This window comes from Penicillium macrosclerotiorum, assembly GCF_028827735.1.
Source record: "Penicillium macrosclerotiorum strain IBT 26536 chromosome Unknown utg000010l_segment0_segment0, whole genome shotgun sequence".
NCBI classification, from domain to species: domain Eukaryota; kingdom Fungi; phylum Ascomycota; class Eurotiomycetes; order Eurotiales; family Aspergillaceae; genus Penicillium; species Penicillium macrosclerotiorum.
In genome coordinates this window covers 1,030,568-1,050,443 of record NW_026643089.1, presented here as the reverse complement: position 1 = coordinate 1,050,443, position 19,876 = coordinate 1,030,568, and the positions used below count along the sequence as shown (strand labels likewise).

General features: G+C 55.4%; 10 protein-coding genes across 10 annotated transcripts; 7 read left to right on the top strand and 3 right to left on the bottom strand.

Moving 5' to 3' along the window:
- Positions 1-166: 166 nt before the first annotated feature.
- Positions 167-1,109, bottom strand: N7462_010026 (sugar O-acetyltransferase; the record flags this gene model as incomplete). The annotated part of the gene is made up of 3 exons (XM_057081740.1): positions 167-265; positions 369-765; positions 949-1,109. 3 exons carry the CDS (start codon positions 1,107-1,109, stop codon positions 167-169), a joined length of 657 nt encoding a protein of 218 aa, XP_056928780.1.
- Positions 1,110-1,535: 426 nt separating this feature from the next.
- On the top strand, positions 1,536-2,357 carry N7462_010025 (protein-S-isoprenylcysteine carboxyl O-methyltransferase; the record flags this gene model as incomplete). The annotated part of the gene is made up of 1 exon (XM_057081739.1): positions 1,536-2,357. One exon carries the CDS (start codon positions 1,536-1,538, stop codon positions 2,355-2,357), a length of 822 nt encoding a protein of 273 aa, XP_056928779.1.
- A 457-nt stretch (positions 2,358-2,814) lies between these two features.
- On the bottom strand, positions 2,815-5,068 carry pex8 (putative peroxisomal membrane protein Pex17; the record flags this gene model as incomplete). The annotated part of the gene is made up of 4 exons (XM_057081738.1): positions 2,815-3,363; positions 3,418-3,866; positions 3,932-4,929; positions 4,995-5,068. The coding sequence occupies 4 exons, from the start codon at positions 5,066-5,068 to the stop codon at positions 2,815-2,817; spliced, it is 2,070 nt and encodes a 689-aa protein (XP_056928778.1).
- Positions 5,069-5,425: 357 nt separating this feature from the next.
- On the top strand, positions 5,426-5,902 carry N7462_010023 (uncharacterized protein; the record flags this gene model as incomplete). Its single annotated transcript, XM_057081737.1, has 2 exons — positions 5,426-5,715; positions 5,782-5,902. The coding sequence occupies 2 exons, from the start codon at positions 5,426-5,428 to the stop codon at positions 5,900-5,902; spliced, it is 411 nt and encodes a 136-aa protein (XP_056928777.1).
- A 337-nt stretch (positions 5,903-6,239) lies between these two features.
- Positions 6,240-8,310, bottom strand: N7462_010022 (WD40 repeat domain-containing protein; the record flags this gene model as incomplete). The annotated part of the gene is made up of 5 exons (XM_057081736.1): positions 6,240-6,880; positions 6,939-7,638; positions 7,712-7,912; positions 8,011-8,126; positions 8,223-8,310. The coding sequence occupies 5 exons, from the start codon at positions 8,308-8,310 to the stop codon at positions 6,240-6,242; spliced, it is 1,746 nt and encodes a 581-aa protein (XP_056928776.1).
- A 536-nt stretch (positions 8,311-8,846) lies between these two features.
- Positions 8,847-10,587, top strand: N7462_010021 (putative diacylglycerol O-acyltransferase (DgaT); the record flags this gene model as incomplete). The annotated part of the gene is made up of 4 exons (XM_057081735.1): positions 8,847-9,081; positions 9,158-9,198; positions 9,281-10,277; positions 10,382-10,587. The coding sequence occupies 4 exons, from the start codon at positions 8,847-8,849 to the stop codon at positions 10,585-10,587; spliced, it is 1,479 nt and encodes a 492-aa protein (XP_056928775.1).
- A 660-nt stretch (positions 10,588-11,247) lies between these two features.
- N7462_010020 (MAPEG family protein) lies at positions 11,248-11,916 on the top strand (the record flags this gene model as incomplete). The annotated part of the gene is made up of 3 exons (XM_057081734.1): positions 11,248-11,279; positions 11,426-11,561; positions 11,629-11,916. 3 exons carry the CDS (start codon positions 11,248-11,250, stop codon positions 11,914-11,916), a joined length of 456 nt encoding a protein of 151 aa, XP_056928774.1.
- A 424-nt stretch (positions 11,917-12,340) lies between these two features.
- pyrG (orotidine-5'-phosphate decarboxylase pyrG) lies at positions 12,341-13,252 on the top strand (the record flags this gene model as incomplete). Its single annotated transcript, XM_057081733.1, has 2 exons — positions 12,341-12,497; positions 12,573-13,252. The coding sequence occupies 2 exons, from the start codon at positions 12,341-12,343 to the stop codon at positions 13,250-13,252; spliced, it is 837 nt and encodes a 278-aa protein (XP_056928773.1).
- A 1,391-nt stretch (positions 13,253-14,643) lies between these two features.
- On the top strand, positions 14,644-17,099 carry N7462_010018 (allantoate permease family MFS transporter; the record flags this gene model as incomplete). The annotated part of the gene is made up of 7 exons (XM_057081732.1): positions 14,644-14,896; positions 15,033-15,128; positions 15,291-15,496; positions 15,640-16,059; positions 16,186-16,534; positions 16,666-16,846; positions 17,048-17,099. The coding sequence occupies 7 exons, from the start codon at positions 14,644-14,646 to the stop codon at positions 17,097-17,099; spliced, it is 1,557 nt and encodes a 518-aa protein (XP_056928772.1).
- A 1,616-nt stretch (positions 17,100-18,715) lies between these two features.
- Positions 18,716-19,819, top strand: N7462_010017 (uncharacterized protein; the record flags this gene model as incomplete). The annotated part of the gene is made up of 1 exon (XM_057081731.1): positions 18,716-19,819. One exon carries the CDS (start codon positions 18,716-18,718, stop codon positions 19,817-19,819), a length of 1,104 nt encoding a protein of 367 aa, XP_056928771.1.
- Positions 19,820-19,876: the final 57 nt, after the last annotated feature.

Here is a 19,876-nt window from a genome sequence, read left to right as displayed (position 1 = left end):
AACGGTTCTATTGTTCGCCCTAGGTGACTAGACCATCTAGAACCAAGGAGATGTTGCACCAAACACAAGTTTGTTTTCTAGCTTTTCTAGGACTCTAGCTTAAACCTAGCTCTCGGAGAGACACTCGCTTTATGTCGACGTAGCTACTCTCTTTTCCCCTCTCTGACTACATCTCATCTTCTGTCTTTGCCTCCATCATGGTCGTTTCAATCTTGCGAATAATTCGTGCCGGGTTTCCAGCAACCACATGAAAGGCCGGTACATCCTGTAGACCAAATTAGCGTCGCCCGGTAGCGGTGCAGACAAGGAGAGAAAGAAAGCAGCGAGTGCAGGGTCGTATTGTCCATTCTCCAGTCTCCATCACTGACCTTTGTGACCACACTGCCTGCACCCACAGTTGAGCCTTTGCCGATCGTGATGCCTGGTAGGACAATCACATTGCCTCCAATCCAACAGTCCTCGCCAATGGTAATCGGCTTGCCCATTTCAGGGCCCTCCATGCCATTCCGCAGCGCCGGGTCTAATGGGTGCGTGCCTGAGAATAAACTGACATTCGGGCCGAACAGTGTCCGAGCACCAATTGTGATGGGCAAGCTGTCAATGAAGACAGCGCCGAAATTGACAAAGACACCTTTGCCCAGCTTCACATTGAATCCATAATCGGCCTTGACGGGGGCCTCAATCCAAGGCTCATCCTTGAATAGCGCATCATCCGCCACAGGGTCGTCAAGTGGGGGTGGCAGCGGTGTCTGGTCGGTCGTGATACTAGCGAAAAGACCCTGGATTAATGGAGATCCACAGAGAGATCCAGAGACGCAGCGATGGAGCACAACGCAGAAAGCATATCGGGATGTAATAGAAAACATGAAGTATATCGCATACCGCATAGAGCATAGGTATCAATGGCAACACGAAGAACACACACGACCAACAGTAGTTGCTACTCACTTTCGCCACAGTTCAACCAAGCGTCGACGGGATGTTTCTTCGGTCTTGTTGAACCGAGTATAGGCCGTTCGGCAGCGGGCTCGAGCTGCCACCATCTCGGGAGTGAATGAACAGAAGAGCTCGCCGCGGAGCATCTTCTCCATTTCCGTAGACTCAGACATCACGGACCCCAGGAAGAGCGGTTCTTCAAGTGCTCAGGCACTCAGAAATCATGCAAAAATAGAAAGAGCCCGGGTGGGAGTCCATGGTCGTCGAGACAGTCTCGTGGGGGCTCAGGCCCGGGTGCCTGAGCGACGAAGCTAAGTGGGGGAGCGTAAGACAGGAAGCGGAGCCCGTTCCGGGCCATGACAACAATCTGCGGCCGAGGATTGTCTTGCGCCTCTGAATCCCCCCGCCGCCCCGACACAAAGAAAAATGGCGCCGTGATTCAGCTTTAAGCCCACAGTCTCTTCTCCGACCTTCTTCTCTTTCATCCTCGCTCGACTGTGGCCTTTTTCAGCCCGTCAATCGCCTCTCCAAAACGGTCCCCCGCATTCCACAGCTCCTCCGAGCCGCCCGAAACCCACCCCTAACCAGCACTCATCACAATGATCCTTGAAGCAACCACCTCCGGCGCAGAGTCCACGCCCGGAGATCCGAACATCTCCTGGCCGATTGAGCGGCTCTCATCCTCCGTACAACCCACACCTGCCGAATGGCACCCGTCCTTCGCCGCTCATCACGGCCGCAGCGCCTCCCCAAGCTCCGCCTCCAGCACCAGCAACAACACTCCCGAGCTTGACCAGTCCAATTATCCCACCGGCCGCAAGTCGCTGGCCGGCATCTCACTGCGCGCCTTCGCCCTCGGCACGACTTTGGGCCTCTCCACCAGCCTGACCATCCTCCTCACAACGCTGAGCCCTACCCCCCTCTGGCGCATCCCGTTCTTCCTCGCCGCGCTCAGTCTCTTCCATTTCCTCGAGTTCTTCGTCACGGCGCGACACAACACCCCATACGCCGACGTCAAAGCCTTCCTGCTGTCTTCGAATGGATGGGCGTACAACGCCGCCCACGGCTCCGCCCTCCTAGAGTGCCTGGCCGCGCAGTATTTCTGGCCAGCGCCCATTGCCGGGGCTGGACTGGCGCGATTGGCGCTGGCTGCGGGACTGGTGCTGGTCTGCGTGGGCCAGGTGGTGCGCTCGCTGGCGATGGCACAGGCGGCCGGCAACTTCAACCACCATGTGCAGTCGACGCACCAGGCGGGTCATGTGCTGGTGCGGACTGGGCTATACGGCTATTTGCGGCACCCGAGCTACTTCGGCTTCTTCTGGTGGGGGCTTGGGACGCAATTAGTTCTGGGGAACGTGGTGTGTTTTATGGCGTATGCCGCTGTGTTGTGGCGGTTTTTTTGCGACCCGGATCAAGCGTGAGTGCCTTTTCCCCTGTTGTCATTCTTATGGCGGAAGACCCCGAGCGTAGAAGCTTTGGGGGTTGATCGAGGTTCATTGTGCTGACTTGGAGTGTGGCATGGTAGGCGAGGAGGTGTTCCTGATCCAATTCTTTGGCGCCGAGTATGTGCAATACAGACAGAGCACGCCCGTCGGCATCCCTGGTATTCACTGATTTGAAAGAAGAACAAAAAGAAACAAAAAAGACCATGCCACCGTGTATAGCGCCCTGGATTTAGTTTTGCATTACGTTTATTTAGAGAGAAGTGGCCCGGGTTTGTAAAATGCAATGAGAAAGGTTCGTTGAAGAAAGTTGATAAAGTTTGTGGACTGCAATGTCCTGGTATATGGTATATATGACATGATCAACGCTTGTACAATGGACCAAATGGCTGCGTCCCAGGTTTTTCCCCGTCGTAGGATATCTAGTATACTATGTTCACAGTTTACTCTCTGGCGCCACTTCTCCCAGAGCACCACTCATGAAAGGCCCGCCCTCGTCTGTCTCCGCAGGGCCTGGCGCAGTTTCCGCACCGAATAGGACGAGCTCGCGACCACCGCGGGTACTCCACCATGTGACGCAGCAGTGCGCTCGGTCCACATCCATCTCCCCGCCACTGAGCGCCTCCCAGAATCGATCAATGCAGGCCCGGCGCATGGTGTGGTCGGGAATGACGTTGATGAGCTGGGCGGTTAAGGGGAGCCATTCTTCCAGGTCGTCCACGCGGAGGAAGGAGAGCGAATCGATCAGGGAAAGGGTGAGCACGGTCTGAGCGGAGAAGGAAGGCTGGTCGGGCGATGATCCATTTTGCGTGGTTGGTGCGATAGGTGCGGCGGAAGCAACCAGGGCACGATCCCGCACCACCTCCAGAAGAATAGAGGGGAGGAGTGGCTGGCTATTTGCCAGGGGTGACGGAGGCGTGGTGACTTGGATGATGGTCTTGAATGCCAGGCGAAATTGCCTTGCGGACAGATTCTCAGGGAATACCTGTAACACGGTTAGCTAGCTCATAAAATGGCCTCGAAGAAGAGCGACACTCACAGCGAAGAGATTCTCGATATAGAAAGGTAGGTGTTTAGCTGTCAGTTCCGAATTGTTGGGTATGGCAAAGACAACAAGGACCAGACTATGGGCAGCCTCGAAGATCTCCAGAAGGAGACTATTGGCGCCAGCTGCGAGGTACGGGAAAGCGGCCGAGAGGAGCAATTCTTCATTCACCGCGGGAGAAAGAACCAACGGGAAATGCTCGGCTGTGTTCAAGAAGAATAGATCCAAGCACCGCTCCACTGGGTGAGCAGGGATCTGGCCAATATCGCTAGGCTTGATACTACGCAAGAAATTCTCGGCCAAGTCAGGATACTGAGAAAGGATGTCGATAGCAGCCAGAAAGACGAAGTTTTGCTGTGAGGACGCATTCTGACCGGTCCGAGAGGAGACGAAGTATAAATTGCGGAGAATATGAAGGGATTGCATGCAAAGATATGGGGCACCTAGATTCAGCGAGGGCAGCCGGTTAGTACCAAGGTGGAATGGAAACCGTGCTCGTGAGACTTACTGCTGCCAGCAGCGAGAGCTGGGTCGTTGATAGTTCGCCCCAGGACAGCCCGAAGCACGATGACCACGGAATAGAGACAGTTCCGGAGGATCTTCCAGAGCGCTGGAATGGTGGTCTTGAGTGACTCGGCATCCAGGAAGTCAGCTTCTTCGGCTACATCCACCTCCGACAGCTTGTTTTGACGCCACTGGACCATGAGGGTTCGGACAAAATCCGCTATGTAATCGACTGTTTGGGCAACGAGCTTCGGATTTTGTGCATTCTCGACGGCGTGAGAAATGAGGCGAGACAAAGGCCCCAATGCACCGACCAATGGACGGGATGCCATAGTAGAGACATATCCGTAAGTTGCAGAGTTAGGCGACCAACGGAATTTCTTCCCCGGTGCCTCGACAACGTCACTGTCAATAGCACCCAAGAAATAGCCGCCTTCCAGGCCTTCTGGAGAAAGGAATGCAGATCGGACCATCACCGGTAATAGCAGATCGTAATCGAGCTTGCTCCGCTCCATATCAGACAGGAGCTCAAATGTATAATTCAGCACCATGGTAACACAGTATCCATCAACCCCAGCCTCAGGATCTAGCTCCTGGAGAGCCAATTGCGCAGCAGTCGCAAGTGCTGACTCGAGCTTTGTCCGAATGTTCCATGGTAAGCCTTGTCGATTCTGCCCCTCGAAGCCCAGAAGAATTCCCCCAAGCAAGAGCATATGTCTCCAGCGCGGGGACTTATCATCAGCGCCTTCGACGACGGCCTTCACCCACGCTTCCCGCTCAATCCGCCGATTGCGGCCATGGGGTATCTGGGCTTCCTCAGTGGTATCGTTCTGCAGAACCGCGATGGCAGCCGTGTTGAAGACGCTCAGGATCTTGCGACAAGCGTGAAGGTCAACTGGATGGTTCCAGAGCGCTGGCGCAGAAAGAAGTTGGGAAGCAAGAAGGCTCAAATTCAGTGGGTTTCCGAGAATCGACAGGAAGCTGGTGACCGTGGGAAGGAGACTATGAGATTGTCGATGTTAGCCGACGTCGGTGTTCGCCGGGGTCGTGAAGATGCCGCCACTTACCCTGAAGCATCTTCGAAGCTGGAAGTCGACTGCAGCGACCGCAACAGCGCAGCCAGGGAGCGTTCTGTTGCCATGATTCACAGACCGGGTTGGAGCGCAATGCCCACAGGTCTACATGGCCCAGGGGAGGGAGAGAGGTGGATGCGGGAGCGAGACCGAGAGTCACACCGTGGAGACCCCAGACGCCCAAGCAGCCCTGGAGCCGAGGTCCGGGTGGGACCCAGCAAACAAGTGCAAACAACGCGCCCGGGCCCGACTCGGCGTCATGTCCGCGCTGTTGGGGCGTGTATTTGCCCGGAAGCCAGCGCTCAACCTCACAGCTTCCTCTTCTGGAGCGCTTCTTGTCTAACAACCAATTCTGAGCTATCCGAATCATGTTCTGATACTTCCGGGCTCTGCTGTAGCTGCCACGGCACTGCAGCGTCTTCTCCATGGCCGACAACCGGGTCCCGATCAACTATCACACCCCCAGCTTCCCCTCGCTGTACGATCCGCTGCCGTTGCACCGTAAAGAAGCATCCTACCTGTACTACACCTCGGATATCTGGCGCTTCACTCTCTACTGGACCTTACTTTTCTATGGAGTGACTCATCTCACCGTTGCTGGCTGCGCGGTCTTTACACATCGCCGCAATTGGAGCGTGATCTGGCTGGTGCCGCTACTCTACATTGTGGTGGCCGGACTGGAAGGGCTGTTGGCTGGGAGCATCATTGGTCTTGTGTGAGTGTTGGAAGATTCGGCCCCTTGACTATGATCTGAACTGTGACTGATGATCTTCTATACCAGACTCGGTGCGGTCTACGAAGCAGGCAATTTCCGAATGTCGACCTGGCAACCCATGATCTGGGGCGGTATCAATGTCATGGTACTTATATTGACGAGCTTCCCTATGCAAGGTGGTCTCTAAAGCTACATGCTCGAGGGTTGCCTCTTTTACGGCTGGAGCTTCACGCAAACTATTCTCTCCTACATCTACACTGATGCTGGCCGTTCAGGAAACGGCCAAGCGCGCGGCGGCAACATGGTTCGCTGCAGCTTCACCCCGAATACATCCCGAGAACATAACACGATGAATTTCCATATCCCTATGATACACTGAAGAAATGATATTTCATGAAAACAAAGAAGCGCCATCCCCCAGCCGCAAGGGGGGCCCGTACATGCTTATATGTTCCATTACGCCGGTCCCGCAGTCCAGATGAGACTCGCATTCAAATGAAATCCGTCACTTTTTGACACCCGCACTACCTGCGGCTACCGTCAGGCATGCCGCCACCCTGCAAGCCGGGCAATCCACCAAGCCCGGCTGGGATGTTCTGCATGTTGACCCCGGGGGGCATTGGCATTCCCTGAGCAAGGAACTGCTTCTGCAACTGAGCGAGGTCCATGTTCATAGGCGGGGGCGGGGCCCCGCTCATGCCTGGCAGCATAGGGAAACCCGGAATCCCTTGGCTTGGATTTGGTACTCCCTGGGGAGGAGGTCGTGTGGACATGAGAGCGGCTAGTCGGCCAGGGTCCATCCCGCCCATGCTTGAAAGGCCTGGAGGGGGTGGTGGTAGGGCAGCCCCAATGCCTGGTAAGAAGCCTGCACCGTCGACCTGGGGACCAGCCCCGGGCGCACTCTGAATGCCGGGCAGTGTGGGCGCACCCGGTCGTCGTTGGTCGACCAGACTCTCGGCTTCATCCTGCATCTCCTGCTCCTCTTCCTCGCGCATCTGTTTGCGGCCGAACCCACGATTCCAAGTACCCTGAGCCTCGGCCGCCTCCTCGCCGATATGGAATCGGTCCTTTATGTAATTAGTTTCACCCGGCCGAGCCCGAGACCAGAATCGAGTAAAATTATCCTTAGATCCTGAAGCAAGAATATGGCCGAGTGGGTGCCAGTCTAGGGACCAAATAGTCGCGCCATGGGCGTACTGAATGCGATGGGCTGGGAAAATTACCTGCGGGGGGCGTATTGGCCGGGTCGGGGCTGTCATAGGGCGCGACGGTGGGGACCTGGCCACTCGGCAGGTTGGGCTCGTCGAGGAGGTAGTGGTATAGTGAGCCGTCTTCTGCACCTGTCGAAATCAAATTGCTGTGTATAGGGTGCCATGTCAACGACGAGACCGGCTTCTCATGACCACGTAGGATACAGATGTCCCGCATCATCCGTAAATCGAAGACGCGTGCGGTCTGGTCCCGCGACGACGTAGCGAGCAGGTTATTGTTAACGCGCGAGAATCGCGTTGCGGTGACGGTGTTTTTGTGGCTGTGGAGGGTCGTCAGGCAGCGGGCCGTTCGCGGATCCCAGAACTTGACCTGGTGGTCCTTGGACCCAGAGACCAGTAGACCTTTTGTAGGATGCCAGTCGCATGATTTAACATCCCAATTGTGGCCTGAGAGAACGGTGTCGCAGGTGCGGGAAGTGAAATCGAAGATCTTCAGGGTTGTGTCATCGGAAGCGGAGAGAAATTTGGTGTCGCTAGGCGCCCAGGCCAAGTCACGAACGGCGTCGTGATGTGCATCGTCGATTGTTTCGACGTTGTTGAAATTTGGTCGCCAGTACTTAATGTCACCTCTTTGTCCGCCCGAGATCAGCCAGTCGTGGCTATGAGACCAGGCCAAGGACGTGACACCTGCTTGGATTTGATCGTAATGCGCCTGTTACAAGTTGAAAGCTCTGGTCAGCAAGAACGGTCCTCCATGATTTATCTGCAATTTGCGCGACACGCACATCCATCACCGTCTCAAAATTGAATGCTGTGCCGTTCCAGAGCATAAACTCGCCAGTATGACCTCCCGTCAACAACCGTCGCCCCTCGGGCGTCCAGCGTACCACCACAATCGGCTTTTTCGACTTTCCAATCGACTGGTGTAGATGTCGTACGGGTATTGTGTCGGCTGGGGAGTGGGTTCGCGCTATGGGTGGGAGCATCTATCCGATAGGAAGCCCTGCGTCAGTTTCTGTCCTCGGGGGCTCGGCGCCCAGGCTGTATGTTGTGTTGTGTATTTAGGACTTGCGCGGGCACTCACATCGACCACAAAGCTGGAACTAGGTCTTTCCACCTCCATACGATGTTCGCCCTGGTATCGGGGTCGCCGAGTTCGCATCCATTGTACCATTGATGATCCATAATCCGTCACCAGCCCTGGGTGTCGGAAACGCGATAATCAGCCTCGACGAACCGAATGAAAAGGGGTTTTCAAAGAACAATGATGCGTAACAGGGGTAGCAGATCACATACTGGGCCGACGGGGTCCGACGGGACCGTCGAAGTTCTTGTTAAACCTCCCGGAGCCTTGCGAATCGCCATGCTCCTCGTAGTAGGCCATTCCGACCTGATCTGAGCAGGATGCCGGAGGGGGGAGAGAGCCGTTGGAACTTAGAGAAGTGGGGAGTGGGCTTGCAGTAGGCGGTTCCAGAGGTAAGAGGAATCCGAGTGGTTTAATCACCAACGACAGGACTTATCATTGGAGAGAATGGAAAACGTTGGGAGGAAGTCGGAGCTCTGCAGGTTGACGGCCGCCTCCTTGAGGAGCGGCAGGCGGTGATTGGGCCTCAGGCTATCGGCTGCATCGCGCTATGATGAGCCCCGCCCGGTCTGAGAACGTTCGATGATGGAGTGAGTGCTCTAATATCCTACGGTGACCCCGGGCCTGCTTTCCCGGATTTTATCTCTCTCAGAATCTACTATGTTGGACGGCATTTGAGTCTTTCCTCCCCCTCTCCGCCTGTGTAAGAGTTCCGAAGCTCGGACTGGCTGGACTCCCCGCTCGAAAGCTAGTTCCCTCGCCGTCCGTCCTCTTGGCCTGGCCCTTTCCTAGCTCCTACAACGCTGGCCAGGGTCTCCTGGGGTTTCATCCACACGATGTCTTCCCAGACAGAAGCTGTCACCACTGCCCATGAGCATTTGGCCACGGGGACCAATGGGTTTGCAACGAACAAGACCGAGGTGCCCGCGCCCGCACCCGTACCTCGCAAGCACAGCAAGTACCGCCATGTCGCGGCGTATCACTCTCAACAACGCCATTCGAGCCTGAGCCGGGAAGCGCAGGTGACACCCAGCTTTCTTGGGTTTCGAAACCTGATGGTGCTGGTGCTCGGTAAGGAGCTCAGATCGACGATGTTTCATTGAGCCCCAGGCACATGTGATTGTGGAGAACTGACATCGTGCGGCAGTCGCCATGAACCTTCGATTGATCATTGAGAACTTCATGAAAGTATGTCTCTTGGACTCGAACATCGTGAGCACCTGCCGTTGAACCAGGAACTTGAGCTAAAACGAGATCTCGTAATCTCTAGTATGGTGTACTGATCTGCATCAAATGCCACGACTATCGCAAACAAGACGTGATCCTGGGATCCATCCTGTCCGCCCTCGTTCCATGTCATCTCTTCCTGGCATATGCCATTGAACTGTCAGCCGCAGGCTCGGCCAAGCAGACGGTAGGTCGCCAGAAGAAGACGACCGAAGAGAAGGAGCGGGACCAACAGGCCTTCCGGTCCACCTGGCCTTATACAGCCTTGCTTCATACCTTAAACGCGACCCTGTGTCTTGCCGTGACCAGCTTCGTCGTTTATTTCTACATTCATCATCCTGGCATTGGCACCATCTGCCAGCTCCACGCCATCATTGTCTGGTTGAAGAACTGCTCCTACGCCTTCACCAATCGAGACCTGCGCCTCGCCTATCTCCATCCCTCCGCCGACCCGGGCTTACCGGAGATCTACGCTGCCTGTCCCTACCCCCAAAATGTCACCCTCAAGAACCTCGCGTATTTCTGGATGGCACCCACCCTGGTCTACCAGCCAGTCTATCCCCGTAGCGCTTCGATCCGGTGGTCCTTCGTGGGCAAGCGGCTGGCGGAATTCGTTGGGTTGTCGATGTTCATCTGGCTGCTGTCCGCACAATATGCCGCCCCTGTTCTGCGCAACTCGATCGAAAAGATCGCCGTGATGGATATTGCATCCATTCTGGAGCGGGTCATGAAGCTTTCCACGATCTCATTGATTATCTGGCTGGCAGGGTTCTTCGCGCTGTTCCAGGCGCTGCTCAACGCGCTGGCCGAGGTGATGCAGTTCGGTGACCGCGAGTTCTACACCGACTGGTGGAACAGCTCCAGTCTAGGGGTGTACTGGCGATCATGGAACCGGCCCGTGTATCTGTTCATGAAGCGGCATGTGTACTCGCCGCTGGTGGGCCGCGGCTGGAGTCCCCTGGCGGCGAGTGGGATGGTGTTTTCGCTGTCTGCGATCCTGCACGAGATGTTGGTGGGAATCCCCACGCATAATTTCATTGGTATGAACAAATCCCTCCTACCCCGGCCCTCCTCTCTTCCGTCCTCTTTTTGTTTTGGGTCTATGTGGAATTCTAGATGCGTATATTAATCGGAGTCCCCTCAGGTGTTGCATTCTTCGGCATGATGTTCCAGCTGCCACTCATTGCTCTGACCGCACCGTTGGAGAAAATGCACGACCCGTTGGGGAAGACTGTTGGAAACTGTATCTTCTGGGTCAGCTTCTGTCTGGTAGGACAGCCTCTTGGAGCGCTGCTATACTTTTTTGCGTGGCAGGCCAAATACGGGAGCGTCAGTCGCATGCGCGTCTAAGCAATTGCGTTGGATACTGTGCGCTCTCTACCATCATTTCTCCCAATATCTACACATTTCCCTCCACAATCTTGACGCGATTTATCTGACACACTTCCCGATGTTGTGTGGTATGCTTTTGGGCTGGCCATGTTGAGCGGTTTTGTTTTTGCAATGTGGTGTAGTTCATACTGGCCTGCAAGGGGGCCTGGCTTTCATCTATAGATTCACCTACCCATTGCCTATGACTTCGTATGCAGTTCAATTGCCAGGGATAGCCCTGTAGTCCGTTCGATTGTGACCTGCTCGGCCGATTGTCCCAGCTTGAGCACGGAGTATAGATACCTCGGTTTTTAGATATTTGCCAGATCGGCGGGCGTGGACGACAAAGGACACGATAGCAACAACTATGATCGAAGCCCGTCGAAGGGGATGGGGAGGCCGGAGAGATTAGTTCCCCCGGGCGGCACTGCGGAGCTCCCGAGCCCGGTTGTCACGCAGTTCAGGTATTGGTTGGCAGCGGTCGCTTGGCGGGTCACCCAAAGATGCTCCGTGTATTCCGTCCACGGACTGGCATTTGGGCCAAGTATAAAGGGAGCGTCCCCGCGTGGAATTGAAGTTGTTTGGATCGCCGTTCAACCATTATATTCCAAGATCTCCTAGTCCAGTTTCCAATCCACCATGGTCCAGATTACTCTTCCCGATAACTACGGGTACGTCTTTCCTCCCCAATCTTCAAGCTGGTCCCCCAAGCCTCCCCATCGGCAAGGACCCGGAGCTCCATCCAATCCTTCCAGCTCCATCCAATCCTTCCCCCCGCTCCCCCCGGATCTCTGGCGCCGCTGACTCCCCTAATTAGCGCCGTCATTGCCGTCGCGCTCGGCGCCATCCCCGTCCTGGGCTTCGTCCATGGCACCATCACCACCGGGTTCCGCAAGCCCGCCAAGGTCCCTTACCCGCACAGCTACGCCTCCATCGAGCAATGCAAGGAGAATGTACGTTCTTTCCTTTCCTTGCCGTGTTCCACTCTCGAGTCTCGCAAATTGACAGTCTTCTCTCTAGGCCAAAGCCGAGCAGTTTAACTGCGCCCAGCGCGCCCACGCCAACTTCCTCGAGAATGCCCCCCAGACCATGCTCTTCACTCTCGTAGCCGGCCTGAAGCACCCCGAGCTGGCGACGGGCATTGGCGCCTTGTGGGTGGTTTTCCGCTCCTTGTTCTTGTACGGCTATGTCTACTCGGGCAAGCCTCAGGGCAAGGGCCGCATGCTAGGCGGCTTCTTCTGGTTCGCGCAGGCCGCTCTCTGGGGTCTCAGCGTGTTCAGTGTCGCGCGGGATTTGATCTCATTCTAAATCATGGGTCATTGAGAGAAAAGACAGCGCCGAGGGACTCTGCCAATGACGATTACTGTAATATTAGTTTGCACGAATATCATAATGACGCTATCCTTCCTTCTTGGCGACCGGGGTAGATACACCAGCCACGGAGCTTAGCTCCGTGGATGTAAGAAGTTAAAAGACGGCGTGGCTGGTGCTCCGCTGTGGCGCGGCCTCGGAAAAAGTTCCCAGAAAGACCGAGCAACACCGTCTGGCTCTGCTTGTCCTGCGATTGCATTGATTTGAAGCCACTTGCAGAGACTGCAGAGATACGGATTGACCAGCAATTGGAGGTCTGAACTTGAGTTCCTCAGCATCTCTTCTCTCGCCTTGCCAGACCAGGCAGTTTATCTTTCCTTTTTTTTTTTCATCGCGTCAACCCCGCCATCACCCCACCATCATGTCGTCCAAGTCGCAATTGACCTACGCGGCTCGCGCCAGCAACCACCCCAACCCCCTCGCACGCAAGCTGTTTGAGGTGGCTGAAGCGAAGAAGAGCAATGTGACTGTGTCTGCGGACGTGACCACCACGCAGGAGCTGCTCGACCTGGCCGACCGTACGTCGACTCCCCCATCTCTCAGCGTCCTCGCATTCACCCATGGCTAATCTCTCTCTTGCTTGGTCTCTCCAGGCCTCGGTCCTTACATCGCCGTCATCAAAACCCACATCGACATCCTCTCCGACTTCAGCGAAGCCACCATCACCGGCCTCAAGGCCCTTGCCGCGAAACACAACTTCCTCATCTTCGAAGACCGCAAATTCATCGACATCGGCAACACCGTTCAAAAGCAGTACCATGGCGGTACCCTGCGCATCTCCGAGTGGTCCCACATCATCAACTGCAGCATCCTGCCCGGCGAGGGCATCGTCGAGGCTCTGGCGCAGACCGCCCAGGCCGCCGACTTCCCCTATGGCTCTGACCGTGGCCTCTTGATCCTCGCCGAGATGACCTCCAAGGGCTCGCTTGCCACGGGCGCGTATACCGCCGCATCCGTGGACTATGCACGCAAATACCCCAGCTTCGTGCTGGGCTTTGTCTCGACCCGCGCGCTGACCGAGGTCGAGTCTAGCGTTGCCCCAGCCGACGGCGAGGACTTCGTCGTTTTTACCACGGGCGTGAACCTCTCGTCCAAGGGCGACAAGCTGGGCCAGCAGTACCAGACGCCGCAGTCGGCCATTGGCCGTGGTGCGGACTTTATTATTGCGGGACGCGGCATCTACGCGGCGCCTGACCCCGTTGAGGCGGCGAAGCAGTACCAGCAGCAAGGGTGGGAGGCGTATTTGGCGCGCGTGGAGGGTGCCACCCACTAGAGGCCCTTGTGAACATTCCTGACAAATAAAATCACATCTCTCTATATACATTTCTCTATATACCAATCTACTTGTCTTTCTTCGATAGCTTTTGATCTTCCATGACGAGGTGGATTGCGTTTGGTTGGAATCCAAAGAAGAGTTCTGACCTGCTGATGAGATCGGCATCTGTTGCTGCGGAGACTTTCCGCGTGGTTCTCTATAGCGTCCAAGCGTTCTGCTGGCACTGGACTATGCTTGCATCTTGAAGCCTTGACTATCCGTAAAAAGTGGATTATAATAAAGTGCAGACCCGCCTTCATTGACCCAGTGCCTCCCGCACATAGACGTGGGCCCGCCTTTTTATATCCCTATCATTCCTGCCGGTCCCATATCATTGTCGACTCCACTGTAGTCCAATCCCCCCGCCCCATCCAATAAAGAAGTGGTCCGCTGCAGGTGATAAGCCCTTCAACCCCAAGAGGTCACCACACTTCTCCAACTCGGTCTTTACGACTCCCTATTGCCTAGCCGGTTGGGCTGACAGCGACTTGGCGCGATAAGAACCAGCACACTCCCCCGATTGCAATTCTCAACCATCCACCGCCACCGAAGCCAAATGCAACCGTCGGCAAACACCCGGCTCCAAATCTGACGGCCGACGCCAAGTTTAACGCTCAGCTTTAGACTTCTTGGCTCCGACCTTGTCTTCTCCGCACCGCCCAGCTCGGCTACACCACCAGTCGGAGGCATCTACCATATCAACAACAGCCAGTATCACTTAAGTTCCTAGGGAAAGCATAGAGTCCAACCTCCCCGGATCCGAGGAGGACTGCGGAACGATATCAATGTTCGACGCGGGACCAATTCCTTTCACTCGGAACTAATGATTTCATAACTCATCCGTAACTCTGCCTCTGCCGATCTCTCCTCACTTCCCCCTCCCGATGCAGCCAATGAGCCCAATGCATCCCGCGACCTTCCTCGACCCCAGATACTCGGGTGCTTATCGTGGGGAGACCCACCGGGGCCGTGGTGCTTGATAGGAGAGCAAGATAACGCCTGTGAGACGGAGCCAGGATAGGCAGGACGCTTGGAGAGCAAAGCATGCGGAGATGGTCTGCGGGTTTTACTATTTACTCTCCGCGCATTCCCTTTGATCAGACCCCTCTTTTACTTTGGAAAAAGGAATCGAGGAGCGAGACCGCGAGGGGAATCCACTCGACCACTATACCACACACTTCGTCTCCTCGCGCCCTACTCGACCTTAATCCGCGGTCTGAACGAAACCACTGACGTCTGCGTGCCCACCTACCTAGCTCTACTACGTATACTCGATCATTCATCTTATCCCTGTCCTAGCGACCTCCCCTAGCATAATCCCTTCTCCTCCTTTCTCTGTTCCACCTACTATGGCCGAGCCCGACAAATCGACGGGCGCCTCCACGGGCGCCTCCACGGCCGTGGATGTCGAAAAGATTGGACATATCGACCCAACTCTCGAAAAGCATGCGCATGATGCCGACGAGGCCATGAAAGCCTTTGACGACCTTCAGGGCGAGACCATCGAGCTCGATGAAGCCACCAACCGCCGCCTCCTCCACATCATCGACTGGCACATGATGCCTATAATGTGCTTCATCTACGGAATGAACTTCCTCGACAGTATGCTCTCTCCGATCCTTCTTCTGCCTCCCAATATTTGACCCGAGTGACTCGGATTGCAAGATCTGTGGCACGAACCAGCCTTGTATGACGGTCGGATATGAACCGAATGTTCGCTTACTCATGCATGATGTAGAAACCACCCTGTCGTACGCCAGTATCATGGGCTTGAAAGAGGACTTGAATCTTGTCGGAGACCAGTATCAGTGGCTTGGCAGCCTGTTTTATTTCGGTTCGTCCCATATCTTCCTCTTCCAATTGGCTCGGAGTCTGCTCTACATATCCGGCCCTTGAGGGTGCAGGGGTGCCGTAGACTCCGGGCCAGAATGCCTAGCCCTGAATGAAGAGGATCTGACCGGGATGGGGCCACTCGATGGCTTGTTTTCTGGTGTAGGGTATCTGGCTTGGGAGTACCCGACCAACCGCTTGCTGCAGCGTTTGCCGTTGGGCAAGTACTCTGCGGCGTGTATTTTGACCTGGGGTGTCATTTTAAGCTGCTTTGCCGGCGTGAAGAACTACTCTGGGGCCATCGCCATCCGACTGTTCCTGGGAGTCTTCGAAGCAGCCGTGACGCCTGGCTTTGCGCTGCTGACGTCTCAAGTATGCTCCCTTTTCTTTTTTTATTTCCTTCATCATCTTCCTTCTCCTGCTGCTCCTCCTTCTCCTCACTTCCCCTCATCTGTCCGGAACCATTACCAACCCAAGTGACGAAACGCTCTCACTAACAACTTCCGCGCCCATAGTGGTACACCAAAAAAGAGCAAGGCTCGCGCGTGAACATCTGGTTCAGCTTCAACGGTGTGGGCCAGATCATTGGCGGCGTCATTGCGTACGGGATCGCGGTCGGCACCAGGAAATACGGCTCGTCAATCGCCCCCTGGAAAATCGTCTTTCTGGTCACGGGCCTTCTGACCATCGCTTTGGGCCTGGTATTCCTGTGGGTGGTGCCCGACAACCAGCTCAACGCGCGATGGCTGTCGAAGCGGGACCGCATGCTGGCCATCGCACGCGTGCGCATCAACCAGCAGGGCATCGGCAATAAGCACTTCAAGATGTACCAAGTGAAAGAGGCGCTGATGGATCCTATGACCTGGGCGTTCTTCTTCTATGCGCTCATCGCGGATATTCCAAATGGAGGCATTACCAATTTCTTTAGCCAACTGGTATGTCTGGATCTGTTTTTTCCCCCCCCCCCCTTTTTTCTAGCTTGGGCAGGCCTTTTGAAGAGGGCCTTGTTCGTGTTGCCTTTTCCTCCCTTCTCCAGCGATGCTGACTTGTTCGGTTTTTAGATTTCCAGCTTCGGCTTCACGGCGGAAGAAAGCCTGATCTTGGGCGTGCCTGGCGGCGCGGTCGAAGTCATTGCGCTGGTAGCGAACGGATATATGGGTCATATCACGAACCAGCGTATCCTGTGCAGCCTGGGCGGGCTGGTGTCGGCGATGGTGGGCATGATTTTGATTGTGGCGCTGCCGCAGAGCAACAACGTAGGCCGACTGATCGGGTATTACATGACACAGGCCAGCCCGACGGCATTCGTCGCGCTACTGTCGATGATCTCGTCCAATGTGGCCGGGTATACGAAGAAGACGACCGTTGCTGCTCTCTATCTGATCGGGTACTGTGTGGGCAATATCATTGGTGAGTCTTGTAGCTTACTAGAGCAGTTTGGTGGTCCTGTCCTGAAAGCGCGAATGCGCTTGAAAGGGACGAAAGACCAAGGACTCTCGGACAAGGAGAAAGAGAGAATTTGCTAACCCCGCCGATCGCAGGCCCCCAAACCTTCCGACCGAAAGATGCCCCGCAGTACATCCCGGCCGAGATCACGATCATCGTATGTCTGGCTGTGGCTCTGTGCATCATGGTGTTTATCTGGTGGTGGTATCGGAAGGAGAATGCACGCAAGTTGGAGATCCAATCGCGGCCGGATTACGTGCGACTGGAGAATCAAGAGTGAGTTTCATACCTTTTCTTTTCGATTATTTCTTCTCTTTCTTTTTCTTTTCTTTACTATGTGTTTGGGATTTTTGGGTTGTTTTCTTTCCTTTTGTTGATGGTTTCTAAATTTGGTGCCTTTGCATCTGAATGGCTGTGCTTTGTCCCCTGTGGGCGCTAACTCGCGGTTGCGACGGACGTACTAACGTGTGGTTGCAGATGGCTCGATCTCACAGATCGGGAGAACCCCGATTTTACGTACTCGTTGTAAGGGTGCTTGAGTTTATGAATTTTGGGTTGAATAATGTCTCCTCGATGACTGCTACGTGACATATGCTGGGAGAGGGGAAATCTTCGAGGCGGTCAGCTTTTTGTCCCCATTCGTCGCTTTTTATTGTATATAGGTCAGAATAATCCAGGCCCATGATGTATGGGGAGTCAGAAAGTTACCCGTTCCTGTTGCATGTCGGCCCGCTACGTCGTACATTGCTGCATAGTTGATCCCCCGTAGCATTTCTGCACTGCTCTATCAGTCCTTGAGAACCTGATGGGATTCATTGAGTCATATGATCCGCCTAGTATTGACGTATATCGAGAACGGGGCGACCTTATTTATTTTAGTCGTCAAACATCTGGAAACATCGTTCGTGGCTGAGCACCTATATTGGTATTTGCTCTATATCTGCTATCTAGGACGTCCGATATGCCCTGTCTCAGAGTGGTGATCGATCGAAACGGTTTCTATTCAGGATGAAACAGGCTTTTGGAATGCGAACAGGCCAAGTCTCGTCGCATCAGATTTCCTCAACCCGTTTCGATCGTCAAGGGATCAGCGACCAACATTTGTCACCGCATTCCAGTCCACCCACGTTTCCAGGATTTGCGATGACTTCTCCGTGCCTTTTCCGTGGTCGCAGTGGGGGGTTCTGGGGCTGGTTGCCCTCTTTAGGGCGGGGGACCCTCCTCAACCGCGTGGAGCGGGTCTGGTTGGCCAGGGCTTCACGGTGGGTGTTTGGGTTTGGCGGTAGCAAGCGCCTGCTGTAACTTCGAGCCCTCGTCCTCCCTGTGGTGCCCGGCTGGGTGCCTCCTGGTTCCTGGCTCCTCCTGTTTCGGAGACTCACGCTTTGCTTGATACTTTCATCTCCAGCTGTGCATGGCAGTTTGACTTGGGATATTGCTGGACAGTCAACCTTCTGCAAGTTGTGCTCCCACGAGGTACCCTGCAGCCCAATCAGCGGCCTGAGTGCCAAATAACCCTCGTTAGTCTATTTTCCACCCCTGCATATCGTTGGCTGGTCGACTCACTACTGCAGGTCTGGTCGGGTCGGTGGGGAGAGAGTTTGCGAAGATCCAGACCGTGCACCCCTGGCAGGTCGTGACGGCCGGTCTCGGTGGAGGGGGCCTCCCCCCCCCTTCCCCACTTTCTCCGCTAAAACATCTCAGGCAAGACTTCCCTTGAGGAGCGGTGAAGCTGCTCGAAATTTAAAAAGAGCGCCTTTGTGTGGTCGGGGCGGCATACTTATTCTTCTTATTCGTAGGCCTTTTTCTCTTCTTTTGTTTCTATACTTCGCTCTCTTTGTGAGGTGGTGATAGCATCAGGTCACGCGGCGATACGGGCTCCCCCCCCCCCCGGGATATCAATACTCAGGACTTGGGATTCTGGACTCAGTGTTGTCCACCACCGTTCATTTTAAGGCGTGTTATTGTTGTTTTTATTCTTGCCTTTGCTTCTCACCTGGCTCTGGACACACTCTCTTGTCCAAGATGGGACTGGCTCCCTCTCGCCATCTCTGAGCCCGAATCTGATCGGGTCGAGTAATTGATCGACAGCGGGAAGGTTTGCCTGACGGCAGGATGGCGTCCATCACATGTCGTGGCAACCTTCACATGGGCAGTGCACCTGCAAGGGCTGCTCTTCCCAGTTTGGATATCTTCACCAAACAACCCTCCCAGTTGTCAGTATCGGAGGTGACCGAATTCACCACGTTCTCTGAGAAATGTGTCGCCGCCCACCAGGACAGCGACAACGACAGCGTCTCCACGATCCACTCTCTTGAACCGTCATCGCCTGAGATGGAAACGCCCAAGAAGAAGGAGCGAGTCAGGGCCAGGACGCCAGGCTCGCCAACATCTTCGCCAGGGACACAGCCCGTGTCAAGACCAACTTCCGCGGCTACCTCGATTCACCACTCCCGGCCTGACTCGCGCAGTACCGCGCGATCTCGACCACCCAGTCGACACAGTTCACTGCACTCGTCCCGACGAGCTGTGCCCAACCCGGCGATTGTGCAAGTTCCTTCCTCTCGGCAGAATCCAAATGATCGACGAGAGTCGCTGTTGGCTTTGCACCGGGAGTCCTGTCGTCTGTTCCAGGACTCGGAATCGACACCCAAATATTCCATCGACGAGAGACGTCCTTCGCTTCATCGGGCCACCTCGACAACCCATCGAAACCGACAGGACTTTCGCACATCCTCGGAGATCGGTAGTTCGGCACCGCCATCCCCCATTGCGTCCTCTTGCTCCAGTCGTCGCCCATGGCCCGATCACCGCAGCTCCATCAGTGCAACACCGGCTCCACTTCACGCCAGAGACCGCTCGAATACCCTGCCGAGCCCTAACAGCGTCGCCAGTCGTCACGGCTACAGTCCCTCCGCTTCCTCCATCCATGTGCCCGCAACTGTCATGGAGTGGACATCGGACACAACCCGACGCCGCGAATACGAGAAGATCGACCGTGCCAGCCGTGGCATGCGAGGGCTTTGGCGGCGGGTTGCCCCCCGTTGGTGCCAGTCTCGGGACGCGCGCACTCCGTTCTTCGAGGAGGGCAAGACCAGCCGTGAGGGCAGCGTGCGCCGATTCCGAATGGACTTGTCCGACGATGAGACCGAAGAAGCAGAAGGCAAGCCGCACGCCCAGCTTCTCGATTTTCTGGGCAAGGGCGCTTCTGACCGACGCCGGGTGTGTCGTCAAAGCAAGAATTCGCCCTAGCCAAACACACCACCATACGTAACCATTTTTGGCCACTGAGATCGCTCTGTTCTCAGC